Source organism: Egretta garzetta, unplaced genomic scaffold, assembly GCF_000687185.1.
Source record: "Egretta garzetta isolate BGI_Z169 unplaced genomic scaffold, ASM68718v1 scaffold64, whole genome shotgun sequence".
In the NCBI taxonomy this organism is placed as follows: domain Eukaryota; kingdom Metazoa; phylum Chordata; class Aves; order Pelecaniformes; family Ardeidae; genus Egretta; species Egretta garzetta.
This window is the reverse complement of record NW_009259596.1, coordinates 5,956,802-5,979,841: the sequence shown is the minus strand read 5'-3', so window position 1 is coordinate 5,979,841 and position 23,040 is coordinate 5,956,802. Positions and strand designations below refer to the sequence as shown.

At 39.7% G+C, this 23,040-nt stretch overlaps 1 protein-coding gene across 1 annotated transcript in view; it reads right to left on the bottom strand.

Moving 5' to 3' along the window:
• Positions 1–20,898: 20,898 nt before the first annotated feature.
• Positions 20,899–23,040, bottom strand: part of PIM3 (Pim-3 proto-oncogene, serine/threonine kinase) — a 3,235-nt gene continuing 1,093 nt past the window's right edge. The window contains exons 2-4 of the mRNA XM_035893718.1: positions 22,736–22,847; positions 22,337–22,565; positions 20,899–22,185 (exon numbers count right to left, since the gene is read on the bottom strand). Of these exons, the coding sequence (XP_035749611.1) occupies positions 22,001–22,185; positions 22,337–22,565; positions 22,736–22,847 (526 nt within the window). The 3' untranslated portion in view covers positions 20,899–22,000. The remainder of the gene's footprint in view (positions 22,186–22,336; positions 22,566–22,735; positions 22,848–23,040) is intronic.

The following is a 23,040-nucleotide window of genomic DNA, read 5'->3' as shown; positions in this document are numbered from 1 at the left end:
GGTTCGTGTTAGACAGTGTCTGTAAGAGTCCATTACTTCTGTGCACAAGTATCAGGTGACAAAGATATGATACTAAAGAATTAAACTTCATGTGGAGACCAAGGTTATGAAAAATTGACTTAAATCTCAGGTGGAGAAATCTCACCTGCATGTTCTCTCTCTGCCTTCTCTGCCTGAACACAGTCCAGACCACCCATCCTTTCCCCCAAAATGTACACATGGACTGCTTAGGGACATGGTTTAGTGGTGGGATGGCAGTGTTAGGTTAACAGTTGGACTTGATGATCTTAAAGGTGTTTCCAACCTAAATGATTCGATGATTCTATGATTCTATCCAGATCAAAGTGTTGTACTCCCAAGAAAGGGATTTGTGCTTGCTGAAATTCTAAAAGGACAGAAATTAAGAACACCTTCCAAACTCTCTGGAAACCTACACCTAAAGTCCAGCAGCTGCTTTGGATAGTGGTTCGTATTTACAGAAGTGGCAGAAGAGAAGGATGTGTGAGAGACTTGGGGACTTGGATTTTGGCCCAGTGATAATTAGGTTGCTTGCAAAAGCTGTTTTCTGAATCTGCTGAAGCTATTGCATTAACTAAAGTGATACAGATGAACAGAAGTGGACAAGAAGCTGCGTGGCTTATAGAAGCCTGAGATCTGGACCAAAAAGGAACCAAAAAGTTAGTGGCAAATGAGGTAAGGTAATGAAAATAGAGGTATCACCGTATGTCAGGAATCAACAGGCTTAACCTTTGAGCAGTCACATTGCAAGCAAGTAAAAACACACAGCCATTAAGAAGCATCGCTTGTTATCTATTTCCTTTTAGCCTATTAATTTACCCAGACCCAGCAGAAGTGGGCAAACCTTTCACATCAGTAGAAAACCAAACTTCAGGGCTTAGAGGGCTGAGCTGCCCCTGATCTCAGTGAAGATGTGAAGTAGAGTTTCTGACACTAACAGATCTGAATTGCTTTCATCTGGCAGAAGTAGAACATACCACAATGTTCCTCCTGTTTGTATGTGAAGTAAGAGAGCTGGAAGTCTGCGTTCACATGGATAATGGGATTCAACTCCTCATCAACCTATTCCTAGAACGGTCACATTATGTTTTAGACAATTGTAAAACTCTTCATCTTATCCCTTAAATGATCCAGGTTCTGGGTATGGCTACCTACCTTCATTCAATTAAAGGCTTTTTTCATCTGAAAAAAAGAGCTCCAGTTCAGGTCACAGTGGATATACCATGTTCCATCCTCTGATTTATGGCCTGTTCCTAGCTTTGAATGTTTAATTTTTCGTTACACTGGGGCCACAAAAATGGTTGGAAGGCCAAATAGGGACTGGAGAGCTTGGAGTGTTCAAGAACTTGGTATTCCTAAGAAAGTCAGGTAGTAGCACCTTAGATGTTGTCCACTGATAGGTCAAACACCCAGCACCCCATACATAGGGATAGCTGTAGGATAAAGGGAACAGTAGGATTCTTCTCTAGTTCCTGGAAAAACCCTAACTGTTCCGCAGAACAGCAAGCCTCCTGAGAATATTGATAAGAGGGAATATGAAAATTAGGCACAAAGGTTAATAATGAGGAGACTAAATGGTATGGTACAAGTAGACAGAAGCAAATATACCAGAACCAATGGTCACTCTGATTTCGTCTTGCTATTATATTGGGTCAAGGAGCCAAATTTATGGCGGCTCCATGGTCTATGTCAAGTACCAGTGACTATTTTTGGATGATTTTACTTGGAAAAAGAGTTGTTCTTCTGAACCAAGTAACAGACTACATTTAGAACTATCGATCACATTTTGGAGGAATAGATGCAATTAAATCTTTTGTTGCTATATATAATGAAAAGGCAGGTGAGCAGCAATATTAAGCTGTGGGCATTGTTACTTGACAACATCTAAAAAAAGGGAACGTTAGTGGTTTGGACTGAAGCTAAATGTGACTAATAGACCAAGTTCTGGTTTTAGAGACAATGACAATCCTCTTATAAGGAGGATTTTATTGCAATTATAAATTAAATACAAAATATTTTTAGAAATTTTGACTTTTTTTTTAATCACGGGCATCCATGCAAATGGAACAAGAAGCAAAAGAAACATAATTCTGCAATTCTCTAATGCCCAAAGGTTAGTTTGCTATTTGGACAATTTTTCTGCTCTGTATACAGGCTATATCAGGTCTGAAAACTCAGCTCTTTTGTTGGCAAAGGCTTTGCATATACTAGCACTTGCACATGTATTTTGATATACTCTCATCTATATGCATGACTGAAAGATTATTACAGTTATTAAGTCTGGATATGAAATTCTAGTGCAAACAAGTTTTCATATGTTATTTTGGATGCAGGAGAAAAAACATTCAAGATGTGAGTAAACATTTTATTTCTACATTTATCTGACAGTCAAGCTTTTCCATTTGTAAAGAAAGGTAAGCTTGATGCCCATCACAGAAAATTTTATTTTTGAGTACTATAAGCACAAATATTGTCTAGATGATTGCACTATAAGGGTAGTCCTAATTAGTGTCCATCTCCTGCACTTTTCAACTTTCTTTTCCTGCACAGTCCCTTGTTTCCCAGGGTAGCTATTCAGACTACAGAAAAGTAGTTGTCTTCTCCCTTTGCAGGAATATCAGGGAGGGAGCAGGGGCATGTTCCTAGAGCTCCCTCGCTAGATGGTGCTTCATTCAAGTCTGAAGGTGCAGTAAGAACATAGTAAGAACCACGACCGGAGACTCACAAGTAGCTCATTTTTTAAAAGTAGATATTTATAACGATACTTTGAGAATCAGCATAATATCAGTTTCTTATTACAGAAGACAGTAGTCTATGCTTTCCATCAAACATTGGGCTTCAGGAAAAAAGAAGATTAAGGTGGTTCAGTTAAACATAGTAGAAGATGTCCAGCCTTTGAATATCATCAGGTTTGGAAAGATCACACAACAAACCATGATGATACTATGGGGAAGGGGAAAGAAAAATTACAGTATTTTTCCTAACTTAATTACTCACAGTAAGAGTTACTTCTGTATTACCATGGAGGCACATTTCAAAGCAGTATGCTTTCTCTGCCCACTGAGCTTCAAGATGTTAGGAATAAGAAATGTTTGTTTTCCTAGTGGGTATTGCAAAGGAATCTGTGCGTGAAATGTGATGGTTTGCTGTGGCAAATCACTTTGAAGGCTGGAGTATTGTAAACTGTTAGCCATCACAAGCCCTTGGGTATGTGGTAGTTAGAATCATAGAATGCTTTGGGTTGGAAGGGACCCCTAGAGGTCATCTAGTCCAACCCCCCTGCAGTGAGCAGGACATCTTTAACCAGATCAGGTTGCTCAGAGCCCCATCCAGCCTGGCCTTGAATGTTTCCAGGTATGAGGCCTCCATTACCTCTCTGGGCAACCTGTTCCAGTGTTTCACCACCCTCATTGTAAAAAATTTCTTCCTTAGATCCAGTCTAAATCCACCCTGTTTTAGTTTAAAACCATTACCCCTTGTCCTGTCACAGCTGGCCTTACTAAAAAGATTTTCCCCATCTTTCCTATAGGCCCCCTTTAAGTACTGAAAGGCCGCAATCAGCCTTCTCTTCTCCAGGCTGAACAAGCCCAACTCTCTCAGCCTGTCCTCATAGGAGAGGTGCTCCAGCCCTCGGATCATTTTAGTAGCCCTCCTCTGGCCCTGCTCCAACAGTCCCATGGCCTTCTTGTGCTGAGGGCTCCAGAGCTGGACGCAGTACTCTAGGTGAGGTCTCACCAGAGCAGAGTAGAAGGGCAGCTTTACCCAAGGATGAGGGTTATACCTAGGAATTGCAAGGAAGAAATTATCTTTGTCTTGGAGTCTTTCTAAAACCAAATGTGAAATGAAATAGTTAAACCATTTTCTCTTTTGATGAAAACATGAAGAGATATTATACATATTTGTAGTACACTGTATTTTTATGCTGGTTTTTAAATTACTTTATTTTGACTTATGTTATTTCGTTTGTTCTGAACCTGTTAAAAATGGGAATAAAACCCTTTAAGAATCCTCCCATACAGTTTTTGTACATATTAAACAAGAGGCAAAGACAAGCTTATTTTTAACAACCTCTTGCAAATCACCTTTAACAGCATTTGGCTTTTTTATTTCAAACTCCTTCCTTTCAGTTGTTCTTACGGTAGCCATTGTTACACGTGCATCCAGCAAAATATGTGGTAATAGAAGCCATAAATTCTTGTCTTAATGCAGACACGTGGCAAAGCAAACAAAACGTTGTCTTTACTCCCACCTGATAAACACCACCATAACATTGTTATTTATTCTCAAAGAAGTTTGCCTCCTGCATGATTTTTCTTTTCCACTCATGAGCTACTTGTAGGTTTCATGGAACATCACAATTTTGGCCTTTCAAGGACATTGACAATGACCTTCATCAAGGAAAATGAAATGAGGAACTGATATTTCTCACATTAAAAGTAAAATAAACTTTCTTAGGCCGTTTTAATGCACCTTATGAAGGAACAGTTGATAATACAAATGTATGTTTCATCTGTGTTTTGTAGTTCACCATTATATAGTATTTCTTGCTAAGGTGAAGGGTAATTAAGCTGGGCTCAAGTAGTATCTTTACTAAATCTCAGACTACCTGGGCTGGCACTGCTGGTCAATGGTGTTTGCATCACAAAATGATGTGGCCAAGTGAGGAAACAAACAGGGATGAGGAAATGTGTATCATGTGCATGCCTTTTTAGTATATATACAATAAAAAGATGTTGTTTTAGGAAGATCATCTGTGTTCCTCTAAAACACTTACCTTACACATATAAAAGGTGGTCTAGTATTAGTTTGCCAAGTCTTAATGTTGACAGTGTAAGTAATAAGTAGGTTAGATGGCTAACCTACTTAAATGGTTTTTGTTTTTTAAATGTCTTTTTTTCTTCTAAAAAGTCTCATTTGGATTCTGCTTCTATCTCTTTGTAGTAATTCTACTGTTGCATAAATAAAAATAAAGTGTTTGGACTTAATTATATCTCATACTCACTTCTGAAATTAGCAGGGTGTGGTTTAAATAAGGAGTTTTACACAAGAAGAATGGCTTGTGATTTAATTTACCTTTAAAAATATGATTTGATGCTTCTGGTATAAATCTCAGTTTGCTCTAGGGCAGAATTATGGATTATTCAAAGTGCACCGTGTCTTGGAGAAAAACTTAAATTAACACCAGGATAAGCAATTCTGTATAAAGACACTAGCAGCAACATACATTATTAATTATTTTTTTATTGTGACACTTCTTTTCAGGAAAAAAAACCCCTCACACACCTAAGATTCTGGGAATTCATATATTTTTAATTGTATTGCGGATCAAAAACATGACTAGACTTAGCTATTGAAGTATCATTTAGTGCCGGGTGCTTACGCACTGTCACTGTCTAGACAAAGCTCTTGCAGGGAGATGGGAGTGACCTCCCTGAAGGGAGCTGTGTGTAGCAATGCTGCTGCCACTCAGGAGCCGTGACCTTGCTTCCCTTCTAAATGCTCTGCGGTCTCTCAGTCTAATTGTACTTGAAGCAGTGAAACTGATGGGTTCCATGTGACATGTGCAAGGAACTAATTGAATTTTTTAAATGAAATTTCTATAAGTACTGAACAGATATGCAGGGATTTATTTTCTTCCTTTCTTTTTAACATTTAGTAGCATGCAATCATTGGTCATTTTTCCTGGCTTTGAGTATCTAATGATCAGATTCCACTGTGGCTATTTGGCTAACAGCTAAAAAGTCTAAAATAAATGTGTGACCTTGCCATTCAGAGATATACTGCAAATGCAGGTGAAAGGTCTGGAAGAATATGTCTGCAACCTTTTTTTTTTTAATAATACAGAGAAGACTTCTATTGACTGAGAGTCAGAAAGAGATGGCATCTTTCCTTTCCTGGTTTCTACAATAACTTCAAGTTTGTAAAGGCAGCAACAGTAGAGAGTGTTCCAATATTAAGAAGCATTTCTTTTCCAGTACATTTTAGTTTAAAATGTGGCATGCGGCTTTTGAAATGAGGAAGAAAAGCAGGCCAACACGTGTAATACATATGGTTGAGCAAGACAAAACCTCAAGCTTTGAATGAATACTTTTATAATAGAAGTGGGGAAAAGAACCTGTATAAAAACATTAATATAAATTTAGGGTCTTAAATTAGTGGCAGTTAATATAACTTGGAAACACTAGTATTAGGATTGCCACAATCAGTGTGGAACCAATGGTAGGCACTGATGTTATTGCTCTTGTTCCAGTTGCACAACAGAGGATAATATTCCTCTAAATGAGCTTTTGGACTCTCCAAACACATAGTTTCTCTGTGCTTGCTCTTTGCCAGCAGCAGGGGCACATCCTGAGATGCAGTTAGCTGCAAGCATGCATCAGATTAAAACGCTGAACATTTAAAGATCATCATTTCTTGGCAGCGTTAGCTTGTGGCCCAACCAATTCTTCAGACAAGCTAGCAGCCACCGATGGCACTTCAGCCACTCTGTAATTTCAGGTAGCCACAGTGGTAAAAATACTCGTTCATGTGACTTTAGCAATGAAACTGCCTGGTGGTGGTCAACAGACAATCCCAAAGCATGGTTTGGTCATAGACTATAGAAAAGGCTTTCTGAACTTTCTGTTGTGAGCTCCTATCTCTAAGTGAAAGGAAGAGCACATCCTCCCCTAGCCCCCTTCAGTGGCATGGAGCAGATTTTTTTTTTTTGTGCTGACTAGAACGTTCATCCATAAAGCTGTTTCTGAACCAGTTGATCAGTCAGCTACCATAAACAGTGGAATTACTACTAAAAGAAGATAGCTTAACGACAGTAGCTTAATGAGAACCTAAGTAATGAACCCAGTACCACATACTCATTGAGCGCCTGGGAAAAACATGACTTTCTCACTTTTGTAACAGATAGGCAGGATGGTAGGCTATGAAGTTGCCACTGACTGAGAATACTCAAGTCACGGCAATGTGATGAGAAGGGAAGAAATTGTGAGAGTACCTTGTTGAAATCAGCCTCTTCACTGCTAGTATTATGCTTTTTGGCAAACACCATAACTGCTTGCCAACTGTTTAAACACAGTCAAAAAATACAGCTCAAATAGTACTCAAACTATTTTGAAAAGTTAAAAAGGAACTCGATGCAGACATATTTGCTGGGGGTGTGCAGTAGAGGACAACAGACAGAGGCTGAGAGAGAAAGTATATTTGGGTAAAGTTGTCCCAAATTTTCCCAAGCAGGGAGAAGAGCTCAGGAGGGAATTTTTTGGGGAGGATGACATGGAAAAGGGAAAACTGGGACATGCTTTCAAGGCCAAATGAATTCTAGGAATGAAATGGAGCAGAGGAATATCTGTCCTCCCTCATGAAAACAAGGGCAGTAAATGTCCCTGCCTTTCCAACTGCCTCTTGGACTCTCTGCATACTTCCTCAAGGAAACTGGCATCAGACTTCTTGCAACTCTTTTATCTTATTGGAAACAAGATCTAATGGATCCTTTTGCCACTGAGGGCATCCAAAGTCCTCTTCCTTCTCTCTGTCTGACCTCAGAGGGTTCAGTGGTTCTTACCTCTCCGTTCAGGCAGAGGCGGGGGGGGGGGGGAAGGGGGGGGAAGAGGGAAAGGGAGGACTGCACCTTTCTGCTGCCCCTTGGGTGTTCTCTGGGGTTGGGAGCTGAGACTGTAGTGACTGGGGTCTCTCTGCTACCGTGGTAATGACATCTATTACATAGGTCGATGATGTAAACCACCAAGCCTCACTGTGCTAGTTGCGAACAACAAGCCTGAGGGAATCACGGATTGTAAGCCCCTGGCCCCAGGCAGGGAAGATGAGGACCCACCGAGGTGGATGGAACCGTTTACACCTCTCAGAGCTGCATTGTTTTCTCCCCGTACGCATCTCCAAGGGGTGTTTTCATTCATGAGAAACTCCCACTGAGAAGATCGGAGCACTTAACACCTACTAGAGAAGTTCTCTTTAAGCTTGATTTCTTCCAGACTGGCTAGATGCTCTGCAGTAGTACATAAGTGCTTTGATTGCCTTAAAATTGGTGTGACTCCTCACCGGTGCTGGAGAGAAGAGCGAGTTCCTGCGACCTCCTCCCTCCCATTTTCACACATTTGGGCCTCACTTATCTTAACGGTCTGGAAAGGCTCAAGTTCCAACGATGTAAATGAAATCTATGTTAACAAAATCATTTGCCATCGAGCACTCAAGATAAAGAGACGTTTTACTAATCTTTGGCGTTAACAGTTTAACAGGTAGTGAATCCTTCTAAGGAAAAATTACAGCTTTGTTGTTGGTGTTGTTAAGGACCAAGCACTTCATTTCCATATGTCTTCACATTTGCACCTGAATAGGACCTTACTGAATTAATGACATGCTAACGAGGCCTATTTCATTAATATCACAAAGGAAAAAAAAAAATCAAGGGACTTTATCTAATCTCCCTGAAACCTGTCTAATCTGGGACAAACTGTCTCCAGGTCTAGACAGAACTTTAGATATGACATTATTTGCTGTTAGTGCTTAAAATCTTTGCAGTACTGATCCCTAAACCTGTGACAAAAGGGCTTTTCCAAGACATCATCTTTGTGCTTTGTCACCCCATCAATGTTCCTCACCCTGTGTTCACTACTTGTTCACCTGTAGCAGGAGACCATGTGATTCTCACTCACCTTCTGACAGTTTCTTCTGTTGGTCAGTCTTTCCTTTCCTTTCCTTGGGAGAACAATGGGAGCCAGATATATAATCTTTCTTACTAAATGTCACGGGGCAGAAACGTTCCAGTCAAATCTCAGGTCTCCCCTTAGCCCCAACAGCTCATGAAGCTAACACAGTTACAGCAGATCTATATCTTTGCCTTTGCTTTTGCATCTACACACTTGGTATCTTTCTAGCAGTTCATTTCAGAGGCCTTTCCAAGTCCTCTGGAGATAGTCCAAGGCAGGTCTGGGAAGATTCTTGCTCTGATGTGCTTGTACTATATACAACAAATAGTCATTCCCACATTCCCTGGACTTAATTGATTTCAATCTAAAGGGATGTAACTACCTGCCTCCAGCTTGCTGATTTTTCTGAAAGCCAAGTTTGCTTTCAATATGTTAACACTCTCCTTGAGGACAACATTAATTTCTAAAGTCAAGATAAGTGAGACTCAAGGTGAGATCCTCTCTCTCTCCCCAGCTTGGCAACGCAGCTGCTGGCAAAGTGAAGACATATTGGTAACAGGGACAAAAGCGATGGATAAGGGGTTGGACGGGAAAACCTGACAATGTGATATGGATTGATATTAAGTGCAGATATGGGGAAAAGAACACAGAATTCATATGCCTGAAAAGTAGCAGTTATTAGAAGCCATTTGCATGAATAATCAACTCTTAGTTCCAACAGGAACGTGCAGACTTCATGGGCACTTATATATATGGTAGACTAGAGGTTTTGCGACATATGATGCTAACATAATGAAGCTAGAAACAATAAGTTAGGCCATGAAAGATCTCCTGAAGCAGCTCCATTCTGCCAGGTAGTCTGTTATGTAGCTTGAAACAGAGGCCCACCTACCCTTATCACCATTTTCTGTTTGTGTGTGTCTTCTGGTTTAGCAGACCAAATATGGCTTGTACTGTTTCCTGTTAGAAGTTATATGGTTGCTCTGACTAGATTTTTTTTGGTCAATGAAGGGGAGATGAGATCAGCTACCAACTATGATTAAGTCTTGTAGTTACCAAGGGACAAAAATAGAGTAATGTGTACATGCCTCACATGTAAAAATAAGGTGCCTTTGTATGTGACAAAGGTGGGCTGGTTCCACTGGCTGCTCTTGTCCAAGGTTATCCTATGTTATAAGCTGATGTAGATGTTTATTGAACAGATTGGGGCCATCTAGCAACAGCAATCCCTCTGTTCACCCAGCAATGTCAGAACAAGGGGGCAGTTGCCTTTAAAAGCCACTTACATATTAATCCACTCAACTGTTTTCTGCTTGTACATCTGGGGATGAGGCAGGATCAGACTCTAGCCATGACTTCACATAATCCTCCTTCTGTAGTGACACCCTTGCATAATAGAGAAGAATATTTGTGGCGTAAGGGTCATATGTCAGAACAGCACAGGGAGTCACAAGTGCCATAATTGTGTGAAGGAGTTTTTAAACAAGTGTGACTGGCATGGAGCCTTACACATGTCTGTCATAGGGCCTTGTAAGAGACAGATATGGGAAGCCCTAGGCAAGGCTGTTCCCAGATATAAGGTCACCGTCACACAACAATGATGTCCCTGTGAGGTGCTCCAATGGACAATCATCACATTTGACCATTAGATTATCAGAGTGGATGTTTTAAGAACATAGTGTTGACTTTGAAAGGAAATTATTTTCATATCTGAGCCAAGAAAATTTTTCCAGTAACAGCAGGAAGATTCAACTTGGATGCCTACAAACTATTGCGAGTTAATAATGGCTAGGCAGAGGGCCAGTGGAAATAGATGGTATTTGTTTTAAAAAATATATTCATCCCTTTCCCTTTACACTTTGCCTGCTGTTTGTCTTCCTGGACTGCAAGCGCTTAAGAGCAAAGCTGCACTTATAGCCTGCGATCAGTCATATTGCTTACTTAATCAATGGTTGTTAATGATAAATAGCAATAATATAAAACATTAACGCCTTTTTACCCCCATCTGCATCTGTCTCTCAGTGAAGTACCACAGTTGTTACTGTTGCATCTGACCATATGTTCATGGTGCAATCCCTTTAATGTCATCACAGAAGCAACATACCTGGGACATGAAAGCTGTTAGCAAATCCCTTGTGTGTGGAGGCAAGAGAGAGAAACCAAGAAAGCCAAGAGAGACACCAAACTAAAGAGCATGGTACAAAAATGACAAAGAGAGTGGTGAAGTGTCAAGAAATCCACATAGCTGAACGTGAACACTGGGCCAAGGAACAGGCAGGGACTGGGTTTTGGCAAGGTAGATAACAGTGAGATCCTACAGCACACAACAAGCAATGGACACAGTGTTGAGATTCCTATATCGCTGACCAGTCTAACAAGCCAAGTCTTAATCTCAGCTTTGGCCAAATGGCTGACTGTGGCTCAGTTATCTTGATGGATACAGCAACGTTTATTACAGTCTGGCAAGAACTTGGGGCCCATACGACATTCTGCCCAGTAAAAAGTAATGAGACACACACCTCTTACATGTTCCTACATAATGTTGATGCAGCAGGATGCTGATATATGTAAGGAGCCGTTGAAAACAGGCTGTGTTTTGCAAGTCTTTGCGCCTTGCTGTAATAATAAACAGGAATCAGTCATCATGTTTCTGCATTTTTCCTTCTGACTCTTTAGGTGAACGTTACACCAAAGCAATCTGGTTTCACCAGCTTTGAACAAGCTGTAGTCACTTCCCTAGAAATGGCTAACATACACAAACCCACTTTTTTTTAATGGGTATTGTAATAAAGATTTAAGCAGGAATAGATTGTACAAAATTCTAGCGCCCATATCATTTACAAAACCAGACTACCACAACGAATCCCAAAATCTGTGGAGTAATTTTTTTCCCCCTCACTATTCTTCACTTTCTAGTTTTAAGCTCGTTCAATTTCATTAGTATTCTTTCACTGTGTTGTCAGTCTGCATTATGGTGGGGTTTTGGAAGGCCTTCAATAAAAGAATACTTGACTGTGCTACAACCCTCACCCTTTGTACCTCCGTTCAGATCCCAACAGAATGAATTTCTAAATGCCTGCATGTTGCAGGAAACATGAATTCTTAATGAATCTTAGGATACAAGTCTAAACAGATGACAGTACTTTCCAATCTGCTACGGAAACAATATGTTTTAATTAAGTATAAGGTTTAATAAAATTTTCACTCCTTGTACAAAAATGAATGGTGATTAACAGACGGCTGACAAGCCAACTCTAATAATTTCTGATTAAATGCTTTTGTTTAGTGTTTTCAGTCACTCTCTACAGGGAATTAATTGCTGGAAATGAAAAAAATGAAGGTTCATGCCAGTTAATATCCTTGAGAAAGTGAAAGGTAATCAACTGTATAAATTACAGTGGCATATGCAGGCCAGCTTGTGGTCAAAATTTGTACAACATACCCCAGCCAGTATTTAAGTTGGTTAGACTGAAAAGTGTGTGTGGGGAAAATGTGTGTCAAGTAGCTAATCCACAGTTTCAAGTTATCAGCAAGCAGCTGTACTCAGAACAAGATGCCATCGTGACTTTTCTTCAGTTAATAATTTTTTTAATGTCATTTACTTATTTACAGTGGCCGCTACTATTGTAGGTTCAAAGCATATGTTTACATGATTCTTTCATGCTGCAAATTCCTCTTTAAGCAAACCAGCCTCTAAGGGCAAAACTACATGGAAATATGCATGAGGAGGACCATCCACCAGTGATTTAATGCGAGGGATGTGAGTAGACAGGCAGGGAGTGCTGTCACCCTGCTTCGAGGAGCTGCTTCCTGCAGTAGACACTTACCTACCCACCCAGATGGAGGTTTCATCTAGCCTTGCTGAGGCCATTCCAGCAAAATTGGTATAACACGTACTCCAATAAATGTACCCAAACAGGCTTTGTATAAAACTAAAAAATAAGGAGAAAAGGATCAACTTTTATTATCCATTGTCCTCAAAGAGGAAAATCTACCTGGGAAAGTTTACTTGGCAATAAACTTGAGTAGGCAATCCCTTAGCCTATGAATCTGGACTTTTTGCTCCTTTGAGTTGATTGCCAATTAACTTGAGTTAGTTAACAGCTTTGTAAATGTTAATCTAGACACTTCATGACCAATTGAACATAAATGTTTGTGTTTTTCTCCAGCTCTAAACCAATTGGCAATCAATTAACTTGAATTTTAGCCCTGCAAGTGCAGTACTCTAGAACAAACACATGCCCTCTGTGCAAAGCGAAGGCTGACCTTTCCCTGCAGAAAACCAACACCAAGCCATTTGATGTCTTATCACTACGCTATTAGAAGAGGCTTTCATTCCAGTTTATCTCCAGTGCCACATAAGCTTTGTACTGGCCATCTGCAAGAGCTTGGAGAGAACTCCATGCGCACCTCTGATAATCTTGTGTTTGTCCAGGGATTCTTTAAGACTTTCTAATACTGCTTTGATAATCACCATTTTTGGTGTTTTGTTGTCAGTGAGCTTCAGCTGAACTAATTGTTCATTGCAGAAGACTTACTGTAGCAGTCTGAAATATTAGTAAATTACATAATTACATATATGAACTTGTGTCATTCAAAATTTCCATTAAAAAAATCCAAAGTTTTCCAGTGGAACTGAAAAATCCGTCAGAAAGAGCAAATAATTTCAGATATTTTGGGGTCACCACCTACAGCCAAAGGTAAGAAAATGTAATGAAGTAACTTGTTCATCCATAATGGAGATTTATTGGGATCCAAATTTCTGTTCACTTTTTAAACTCTTCTCCAGTAGATTTCACTGGGAGCTGGAACAGCAGAGGCTTAAGAAATACGGATTAGAATAAAGTACAGAGACATACTTCCTAGAGTTCTGGTTTTATTTTGTATTGTATATTACACAACATATAGTAATTAATAACTATAATTAATTATATAATGAATGTAAGTAAGATAAGTGTATTTATTCTTTTCTAGAGTTCCAGGAAATAAAGGGAAGCTTCTTAATAGCTTGGCTAAATGTTCAGTGATGTCAACTATATTACTTTGCTCTGGAGTCAAGAAAGCTTTTCTGTAAGGCGTCAGTAAGGTGCAGGCAAAGGGTTGCTATCGTGTATACTCACAACCAGCCAATGAAGTTTCTAAAGCCCTGTGAAAGCAACATGGGTAAAAAAGACCATGGGCACCGGTGCAGTTTTTGCCATTGTGGACGTTAGTTTTAAAAATAATATTAATTAATAATAGTGTAAGGTAGTAAGGAAGATGAAAGCCTGTATTATCTGTTTTGCAAGCATGACTCATGCATGGTCGCCTCATCACCTGTATCAGTAGGAGTTTGTCACAGATCATAAAAGGAGTCAGATTGTGCCCTTGGTTTACGACATGAAGTGTCTGTTCAGCAGAGGAAGAGGAAAAGAGAGGTATCAATTATTATCGACATTGTTATGAACACTTTCTCACACTAACAGGCAGTTACATGGGAAAAAAGACTTCTAGTGAGTAACTGCTCTTTGTGGTATTAACAAAAATACCACCCAGGCCTCAGGTTTTGAGACAATTTTTATGTTCTACTTTTCTTTCAAGTTACCTTGCTGTGGGTTTCCAAATATCTCATTTGATATCTTACAGAGAGATGCAGCTCTGACTTCTGAAAGACAGAAGGGCTCCCTTTCTCCTTCCTCTACTGCTTTTCAGCACTGCAGTAGAGGGTCGTCTTTACAACTTCAGGCTTTCTTATTAATTTTCTCTCTAGGGCAGCCCTTCATTTGTCACAAGCTGAGAGATAAACCTGTAGTCATTACACAGGCACCATCCACATTGAAATTATTGGAATTTTGGGGCAAGAACTGCAGAACTGGGTCCTATGCCACCAAAAGCACTTTGGCTAGGAGTTGTCAGGGAACCGATGATACTCAGCGATTAGAGTTACCTGAGCAGATCACCACAAAAAGTACTAGACTGGGGAACGGTGTATCTTTAAAATGCACTCAAAATTCATGGTTTACATAGCAGCTGACCAAGATTTCCAACATCAGTTGCTGAAGTTTTCCTTTAAATATATTGGAATACTGTGCATTAAATGATGACTATTGGTAGAAATATCCTGGAGATGGCAACGACGCTCGTGCTGCTGAAGAGACTCAAAATGATAGAGAAATAGGGAAATCAAGGCTCTTGAGATAAAACAATAAATGCAGTTATGATCTCTCAACTAATTTGTGTTACATTTTCTCACTGCAACTTTTTTTTTCTTCTTGCATAGCTGTAAAGTGTCATTATTTATTAGTTATTCTGAAATGTTTCATGTATTTTCTCATTTGCAAATGTACCTGTGAAGCTGGTTAAAAAGTAGGGCATACTGCTGAGATGTGTAAAAATATTCATAAATTAACTTCTGGTCTTCGTAAGAATCTGAGTGATCCAAGTTCTTCCACTTCATCAGGAGCTCAGGTACTGGGTACCTTTCAATCAAGTGCTCAGCACCTGATTTGAAAAAAAGCCTCCTAAAATAATTTGCACGCAAGGCGAGAAATAGCAGGATTTCTCAACATTTCTTGGAAATTCTTTGTTAGAGAGGTTATAAAATAGAAGCTCAGCGATCTGTCTGATGGTACAAACTAGAGAAAATTGTTTGTTATTACACATATCCTTTCTTCAGCAGTAACATCTCTCTTCCCCCATACCCTAGTCCCAAGCGGTTGTGCATATTCCCTCACTTATGCTGGGTCGTTATCAGAGAGATGGGGTTATTGATTTGAATATCAGTGCACCAGCAAAAGGCAGGGATAGTGTGAGAGAGGACCAGTTTCACTGATGCTGGCTTTGAGAAAAGGTCAGTAGCCCCATAGCCTCACCATCATGAGGAAGTCTGTCACGACTTCTATTGATTAGGTCAAATCTGCATTAAAAGGTGTTTTGCCAGTAGCAAAAGGGGCACTGTCAATAAATTCTATATTGGTTCAACAAGCAGAATGAATGTTGTGGATTGAAATATTTTTGTTAACTCGTGAGTATTAGGCTGATGAAATCCAAGGTATTTTTAAATCAGCTGTAATTTCTCGATGATTTTTGAAAAAATGCTTGTTTCTAAAAATGATGATTTGATATACTCCACCGTCAGTTTACTGGGTGTTCAGCTATCCTTACAGATGTAAAGCTCTTCCTTACCACAATCTAATCTGCCTTCCTGTGGATGAAGTTTGTTGTTGATTTACCTCTGCTTGGACGATAGACAAGTTACCTCTGGAAAGCTGAGATTTGTTATGCTCTTCTATGCTGACGTAAATCTGTATATTGTAAGGCTTTTGCTATTACGTAGGCATTTAAAAAACAGAATAAAACCTTGCATGGAGTCTGAACACGGGAGCATTTCCCCCCAGTTAATGGACATCTTCCCGTAGGATGATCTTGAAAGACACTGCTCCCTTTCATGACACCGTTAGGTTTGGAAACTTCTGGCAAAAAGAAAACCATCTGGGGGACCCTCACTCCAACCTTTTATAGCATATGGTTGTTAACATATTTATATATATTAACTGGAATAAGCTGATATTTGATGCTTACCTTTTCCTGTCCTAAAACAAGGGAAGCAGAAAAATCAAGGGACAAACTTCAACCCTGAAACCAGACCATTCATAATTACCAAAATAGGGGTTGTCAAGGAAAACTTTTTTATTTCAACAAAACAGCATTTTTTTCAGCAGAAGGTATATTAAAAAAAATATATCCAACTAGCTATTACACAAAGATTCACAAAATGATAAAACATTTTATCATGATTCTGCACAAAACAGAGCAAAATGCCCTTCAGTTTTCAGTATAATTTTCTGTAATCTTTCGTTACTCCTACTTGAAGAATTAAAGTGACTGCTGAGTCATTAACAGTAGACAAAGAAACACATTGATCCACAAGGTGCTCTGTTGCCTATGACATAATTGTAATTTCAAGGTTTAACACAGACTTACCTGAGAAAGAGTGCAAGTTAAAGTATGTGTCTCACTAATTCTCTTACTGGACTAGTATAAGCAGCTTTTTACATAATGGTTTGTGTAGTCAATTAGCAGAGTATTAACTATAATAGATAACATTCTTACTAAGACCGTATTAATTAGAGCTTAAACACAGCTAATCTGAGACCTATATTGAATTTATATTATTATGTAAGCGTAATGCGTCCGTAGGCAAGTAATTTCCTTCATGGCATTTTTAAGGAAAAGGAAATCCTAGCATCTGAGATGTAAATATGCAAATTGTAACAGCTATTTGGAAACCACGTAACGTTTCTTAAAACTTGAGTGTGCCAGGCCACATTACATTCTTACAATAGTAAGAATATGAGCTGCAAAGGACACGGAAAACTGAATACCTTTTAAATTTATTGTAACAGAAGGAGTGGGATTGCTAGCTAAGAAAATCTCTGCAAGAATTTCATGGATTTATGTTACTGCTCCTCATTTTACCTTGTGTTAGACCCCAGTTCTGGAGTCCTCTTCAGCAAAAATAAAGCCTGGTGTGTCTCTATATCCGCATCTTTTATTGATCCACATGAATCCACCAGTTTTCAGACAAACATTCTCTGAAATTAATTAGGAATCCTGTCTAAATACAGATTTAAATTTATTTTTAGTTGCATGGGTTTGTGGCCTCCTTATCACTTTGTTCAGCAGTTCTGCAATATAACCAAAGCTTAATATGTCTCTGATAATATCAGCTACCTGAAGGAACCCCTTAGGCAAAAACGTATTAAATTTTTAAATCACAGATAACCATGAAACTAAGCAATTGCAAATTTACAAGCATAGCAGACTTCAGTACAATATCAGAAAAACGGTGTATTGCAATGAAATTAAAATGCCACCATCTTGACTTCTGCCACCGACAGTAACATCGCTGCTGTTAGTAGAAAAACTCCACTAATAATAAGCTGAAAGGGCCGCAACGTTCTGTTATCTAGTTACCCTGCTGAGAATTATTACCCATCTGTATGCCAGAAGACAAGTGCTTCTCATCGTGACTGAAGTGAAGTGGAATGAGGGCTAATATGCTCGTAAATGCTCATGCCAAGAGTCGTGTAAGTGACTGGGGGCTCACTAGGCAGGTTACATCTGTAACTTCAGACGCAGAGCTGACAACCTTTTGAATTCATCCTCCCCTCTCCCACTTTTATTGAAAAGCTATTTTCATATTTGCAGTATATTTTTTTTTTCTTTTTTTCCCCCCCCTTCTTTTTGTCACGGTAGCTTTTCAAATATTGTGGGATATTGAAATGTTAGCCATACTCTTCCATATCTAAAACTATCAGTCAGTAGTGTTTTAAAATCGTTCTTCCCAATTTATGCATCATTATTTTTGGAACATATACTTTAATTTCACCAACAGAGGTCAGTAAACCACTGAAAGAGAACCGTAAGTGTTGGGCAAGAACACACCCTCGTCAATCTTTCTAACATCCTTCTGATAGTTTTGTTCAAAGGGCTCTTGTTCGGTTGCCTCAGTAAATACAAGCTTAGTTAGCTAAAAAAAAAAAAAAGGCAAATGTATGCATATGCACGCAGGAGAATGAGTTTTATTAAGGAGATGAATTACATAGAATACTATATTGTTGAAGAGCGTTAGAATATATGTGAAAAACCTGTTATGAAGCTAGTAGCACACGTACATGCATGGATATGATCATCGCTGAATCAATTTGTCAAGGCTAAAACAGGCTGCGATTTAAACAGTAGTACTTTGAATGATCTGCAGAATTCTACTTTTCAAGCTTTGTGTTGTTGAAAACCAACCTAGTGTGGGGAGAGTACAAAGAGGAGGATCCCAGAGAAGTAACATTTAATGATATTAAAATAACAGATAGAAGCGGAGGAGAAACCAAGAGCTGTCACCGACTTGCTCATTTTGACAGTAACAGCTAATGGAACTATATTAACGCATCATTTTCCAACTTTCAACTGTAATGAAAAGCTATTTTTACAAATCATTACTTTCGGTATATGGTGTTTCAGCCACGTGGCTTCTATTAGTGTACAGGGGAGTTTCACAACTAAAGCTGCCTGTGCAGTACTGAAAGTGCACCTTTTATGTTGAGCTAATCCCAGAGGGGAGTCAGCACTCGCGCCCGTGTCCTTTTGACCTTTATCCTTTTAATGCATTTTGCCTGGGTAGCAAAAGGTGAAAACCTAGTTTTTATGTTGCAAAACAGACCGCTTCAACAGCATTTCTCTTTGAAGCTAAGGAAAGTAACATACGCTCCTGTGGAAATGTTGAAAGTCCCTAGTTCAGCAATCAACAATAGCTTTACACACGTAGGTTCAGACTCGCTTTTCTGGTAGCCCTTTGAAGCTCACCCGTACGGCCTCGCTACCACCCCTCTCAACAGCTGCGAGCATGTGCAGCCACTGGAGTGGAAGATGTTAATTATCAGCAGCTACTGGAATTTCTCCAGGGACTACTTGTGGTTAGAAACGTGTTTCCCTACGGAGCTGCACTAGGTGCTGGGATCATCTCTCCTGTAGCTGATCCGAGTCCTTCCTCTAAAGCAAAAGAGATAATCCATTAAAACTCCCAATCTTCACTTTTAAGTGTTCTTCTCTTAGGATGTGATTGCTTAGGAAAATCACACAATCTAAACTGTAAAATCCTTTATTTCTGTGAATAGAGTTCCAACAATAGGCATTTTCATGTATATGTGAGTTTCCCAGGGGCAAGGTTTAGCATATGTACAGATTTCAATTAAAACCTGGAGAAACAAGTCTAAAATGAAAAAGGGACAAAAATGGAAAACAGACAAATTGATGGACACAACTGTGTGTGTTTTTTTTTCTCCTGACAAGAGTCATTTGAACTTCCTCTTTACGGCCGAGAAAAAGCCATGCGCCTTCCTCCCATGTCGTCAGAAAACAGCACTCACAAAAATGGTCTTTCCCCTTCTGCTTTACCTCCTGCTATTCAGTGGCATTTTGAGTCTAAACTAGTTAGCTTCGGGAGCTTGATGTGATGTCAGCAAGTGAGATATTCCCCACGGGGAACCAAAATAATAGTAGATGAGCTGGCAGAAAGATCCCCAGAAAGGGAAATAACATAAAAACAACAGATTCTAAGCCTAGCCCTTTACCGTGACTACTACAAAGCACTTCTAATGACTGAACACATCCTTAAATGGACCTTGTAGATCCCCCTGTGGTAGTTAAACCTGGTAATCGCTACCACCCCCGCAGAAAGACCAAGTCAGGTCAGTCTCTAGCTGCAGAGAAACCAAGATGAACGCAGTAATCTGCAGGGCTTGACTCCCAGCACACCAAGATGAACGCTGAGGACATTTCTCTTGCCCTTTGCTATGGATGAGAACAGCACGTATTCTCCAGTCGTTTATGAAGCGCCACACCGTTCTTTTCCTGATAATCTAAGAGAGCTGAAGGAAAACAGGCACCCCGCTCTCCAAGAATGCTGTTCCTTTCCTGTAAGGGCGGAGGAAATCCCCTTCCACCCCCGGGAGGAAGAGGTAAGCAGGAGGAAGGAAACTGAATGTAATGGAAAGTAAACATGTCAACTGTGAAAACAGTAACCACCAGCGACTACAAAAATCTTTCCTTGTTATACTTAAGGACAACCAGCACAGTGGTACTTCAGTTATTCCGTGTTTACAGAGTTAAAACCCCCACAATTACTGGCCGTTAGTGCTGTTGTATTGTACACCTCCTCCCCTTCAACATCAAATACCATGATGACGGAGAAGTAAACACTGTCAAGATGAGGGATTGCTTAATTCTTCCAAAACGGTCACTGCTTAATGGCATGGACATCTTAACTTCATCTGCTGTAGGCCTTTACAAGCTACAGAAGGTAACAGAATACATGTTCCCCTGCTGTCATCACAAGTAATGGTGAGGATAAAAGTGAGCACACAGACACAGAACTGTTATATACAAAAAAAGTTTAATTGAAATACCTGTATAAAAAATATGATCTCCATACATTTCACACTGTTAAACAGAAGAAAAAAAAAATCCAAATCCAAGCTGCATAAATGCAACCAGATCACAGAAACACAGCTATTAAAATAAATTAAGGTTTATGACTCTGCCACTCTACCTTCCAGAGCCAATGCACGGAGACTGTACAATGTCAATAATTTAAAACCCTTCCAAACAGCATTACTTTACATTTCTGGTACAATAATACCAGACAAAAGGCATACTGACTAACTTTAAAAAGTCATTCTATTTCCCTTAAATTAGACTTTGTACAACAATTTTCCATCTTCCAACAAAAATTGATAAGGTCAGAAATTTTTTTTTTTTTTTTTTTTTTTAACCAAAAGTTGACAGGAATGCAGAAAAGAAGTGCCATGGGCAAACCACTAGAATTCCCATGGGGAGAAGGAGGGGAAAGCACAGTGTTGAGTAACTCTAACCAAATAAATTAACCAAATAAATAGCCACAGATGAAACCTGTGGGAGGTCTTCTAAACTCCAAACAATAAATAACTGTATAGTACATGGGAAAAACCAAGTTTACATAAACACATTATACAGGTATGGAAAAAAAAAAAAGTAAAGTCCTTGAATATTGCATTGATTGTGCATTCAACATGCCCATACATACTTTAAGACTCGCAGGGTGACAAAAGGCCAGGGGGAGTTGAGAAAGGGGCTTCTCATGCCCAATGGTAGAGATGATAAAAGGAAACATGAATAAATGTTTCTGATAAAAAAGCTGATATACCTGTTCATATTTCTGTGCAGGCTATAGGAAATATTTTGAGCAGCAGAGGTGGGTTGGATTTGGAAAGGGCCAGGGGGGCAGGAGTGAAATGTCTGTGTTCAAGTATTCCATCACCAGTGGATGGGACTACTTCATTCAATCACCGAACACGTTCTCCAATGCATCATAGGAGCTGCTTCCTCCAGCACTGAGTCTAAAGGGAGCAAATTCCTATAATGAACTGGATCTTCTTTGGACATACACAGCTCAAAAAAGAAAGTCCCACTGAAGCAGCTTTCAAAAAGGCACTCAAAAGCAAATAAAATCTAGTCCAGGCTCTATGAGAGCAAAAAAGTTTACCATGTATTCAAGAGGTCACTGCTTTCTTAATAAGGTCAGTCTTTGACTAAGTACTGGCCTGCAACTCCCAAACATCAGCGTTTCCAAAGGAAATCTCTCATTCCAAAGCAGAAACCAGCAAAGGGGGAAAATAAAATCAAGTCCCTCAGACAAAGATTCAACTACAGAATAATGAATGCATTTTTCTAGCCCCTCCTACGTATTGGCAGCAGCACTGTGGTCTTTCTGCTTGTAGCTCCCCTCCCAGTGCGAGGTCCTTAGTAATTCACAGACTCTCATTACTTGAGCTTGTGCTAGATACATCAGTATCAAGGGTCCGTAGCCTTATGTCACAGTCCTCAGACTTCACTACTTCAGATTTGTGCATCCATTGATGGTCAAAAATTTGCTCAAGTGTTGGTCTGTCTGAAGGCCTCAGTGAAAGGCACCATTTGATCAGCTGTTGACATTCTGTAACAAACAAACAAAAAGAGAAATTTAGACTAAGAAAGTAAAAAGACAAACCTGAATAAAAAAATCCACCCATATGAGCTCAAATGTACACGACTGTTTAAAAAAAAAAAAAAAAAAAAAAGCCCCCGCTTGACCCTATACAACTCACCAGGTGAAATTCTTCTCCTGAAATATAATCGTCCCCTCAAGATTTCTTCATCTTGCTCAAAAGGGATGTCTCCGCAACCCATATCGTACAGCAGAACTCCCAGAGACCATACTGTTGCTGACCTCCCATGGTATCTGTGGTATCTGATCCACTCTGGAGGGCTGTATACTCTCGTTCCTAAAAGCAGAGGGGGGAAAAAAAAAAAAACAAAACACAACAATAAAAATAAAGTCGAGGTTTAAAGCATTTTTCCCCACTTTCCAGCTCCTTCTAGTAGAGCTAAATTAAATTCATAAACTTGTCATTTGGGAGTAAAAAAAAAAAAAAAAAGCGCTTTATATTTTTTATGGGCCAAAGCCATTGGTGGTGTAATTTCAGGTCATCTGCGTGCAGGGTTACACCATCAACAGAGTTGGCCCATCCGGTTGTGCTATTTCGTTGCAGGGAATAACCCAGCCCCATCAGCTGACTGTTTACCCAGGCAAGCTCCCTTTCACTGACCACGTGGCGTCTGCAGCATCACACCAAAAATAGACACAAAAGGACAAAGGGGGCTGGCGGGGAGGAGACGAGAGGGCGGCGAGAAGGTGAAACGCGGGTCTGCCCGTATCACACCGGGCTAATCTGCTTTATCCAATTCCGCAAGGCAATAAACAAAATAGGGCCGCTTACGATTTCTATGTTTTTAAGCTGCCCCCCCCAGC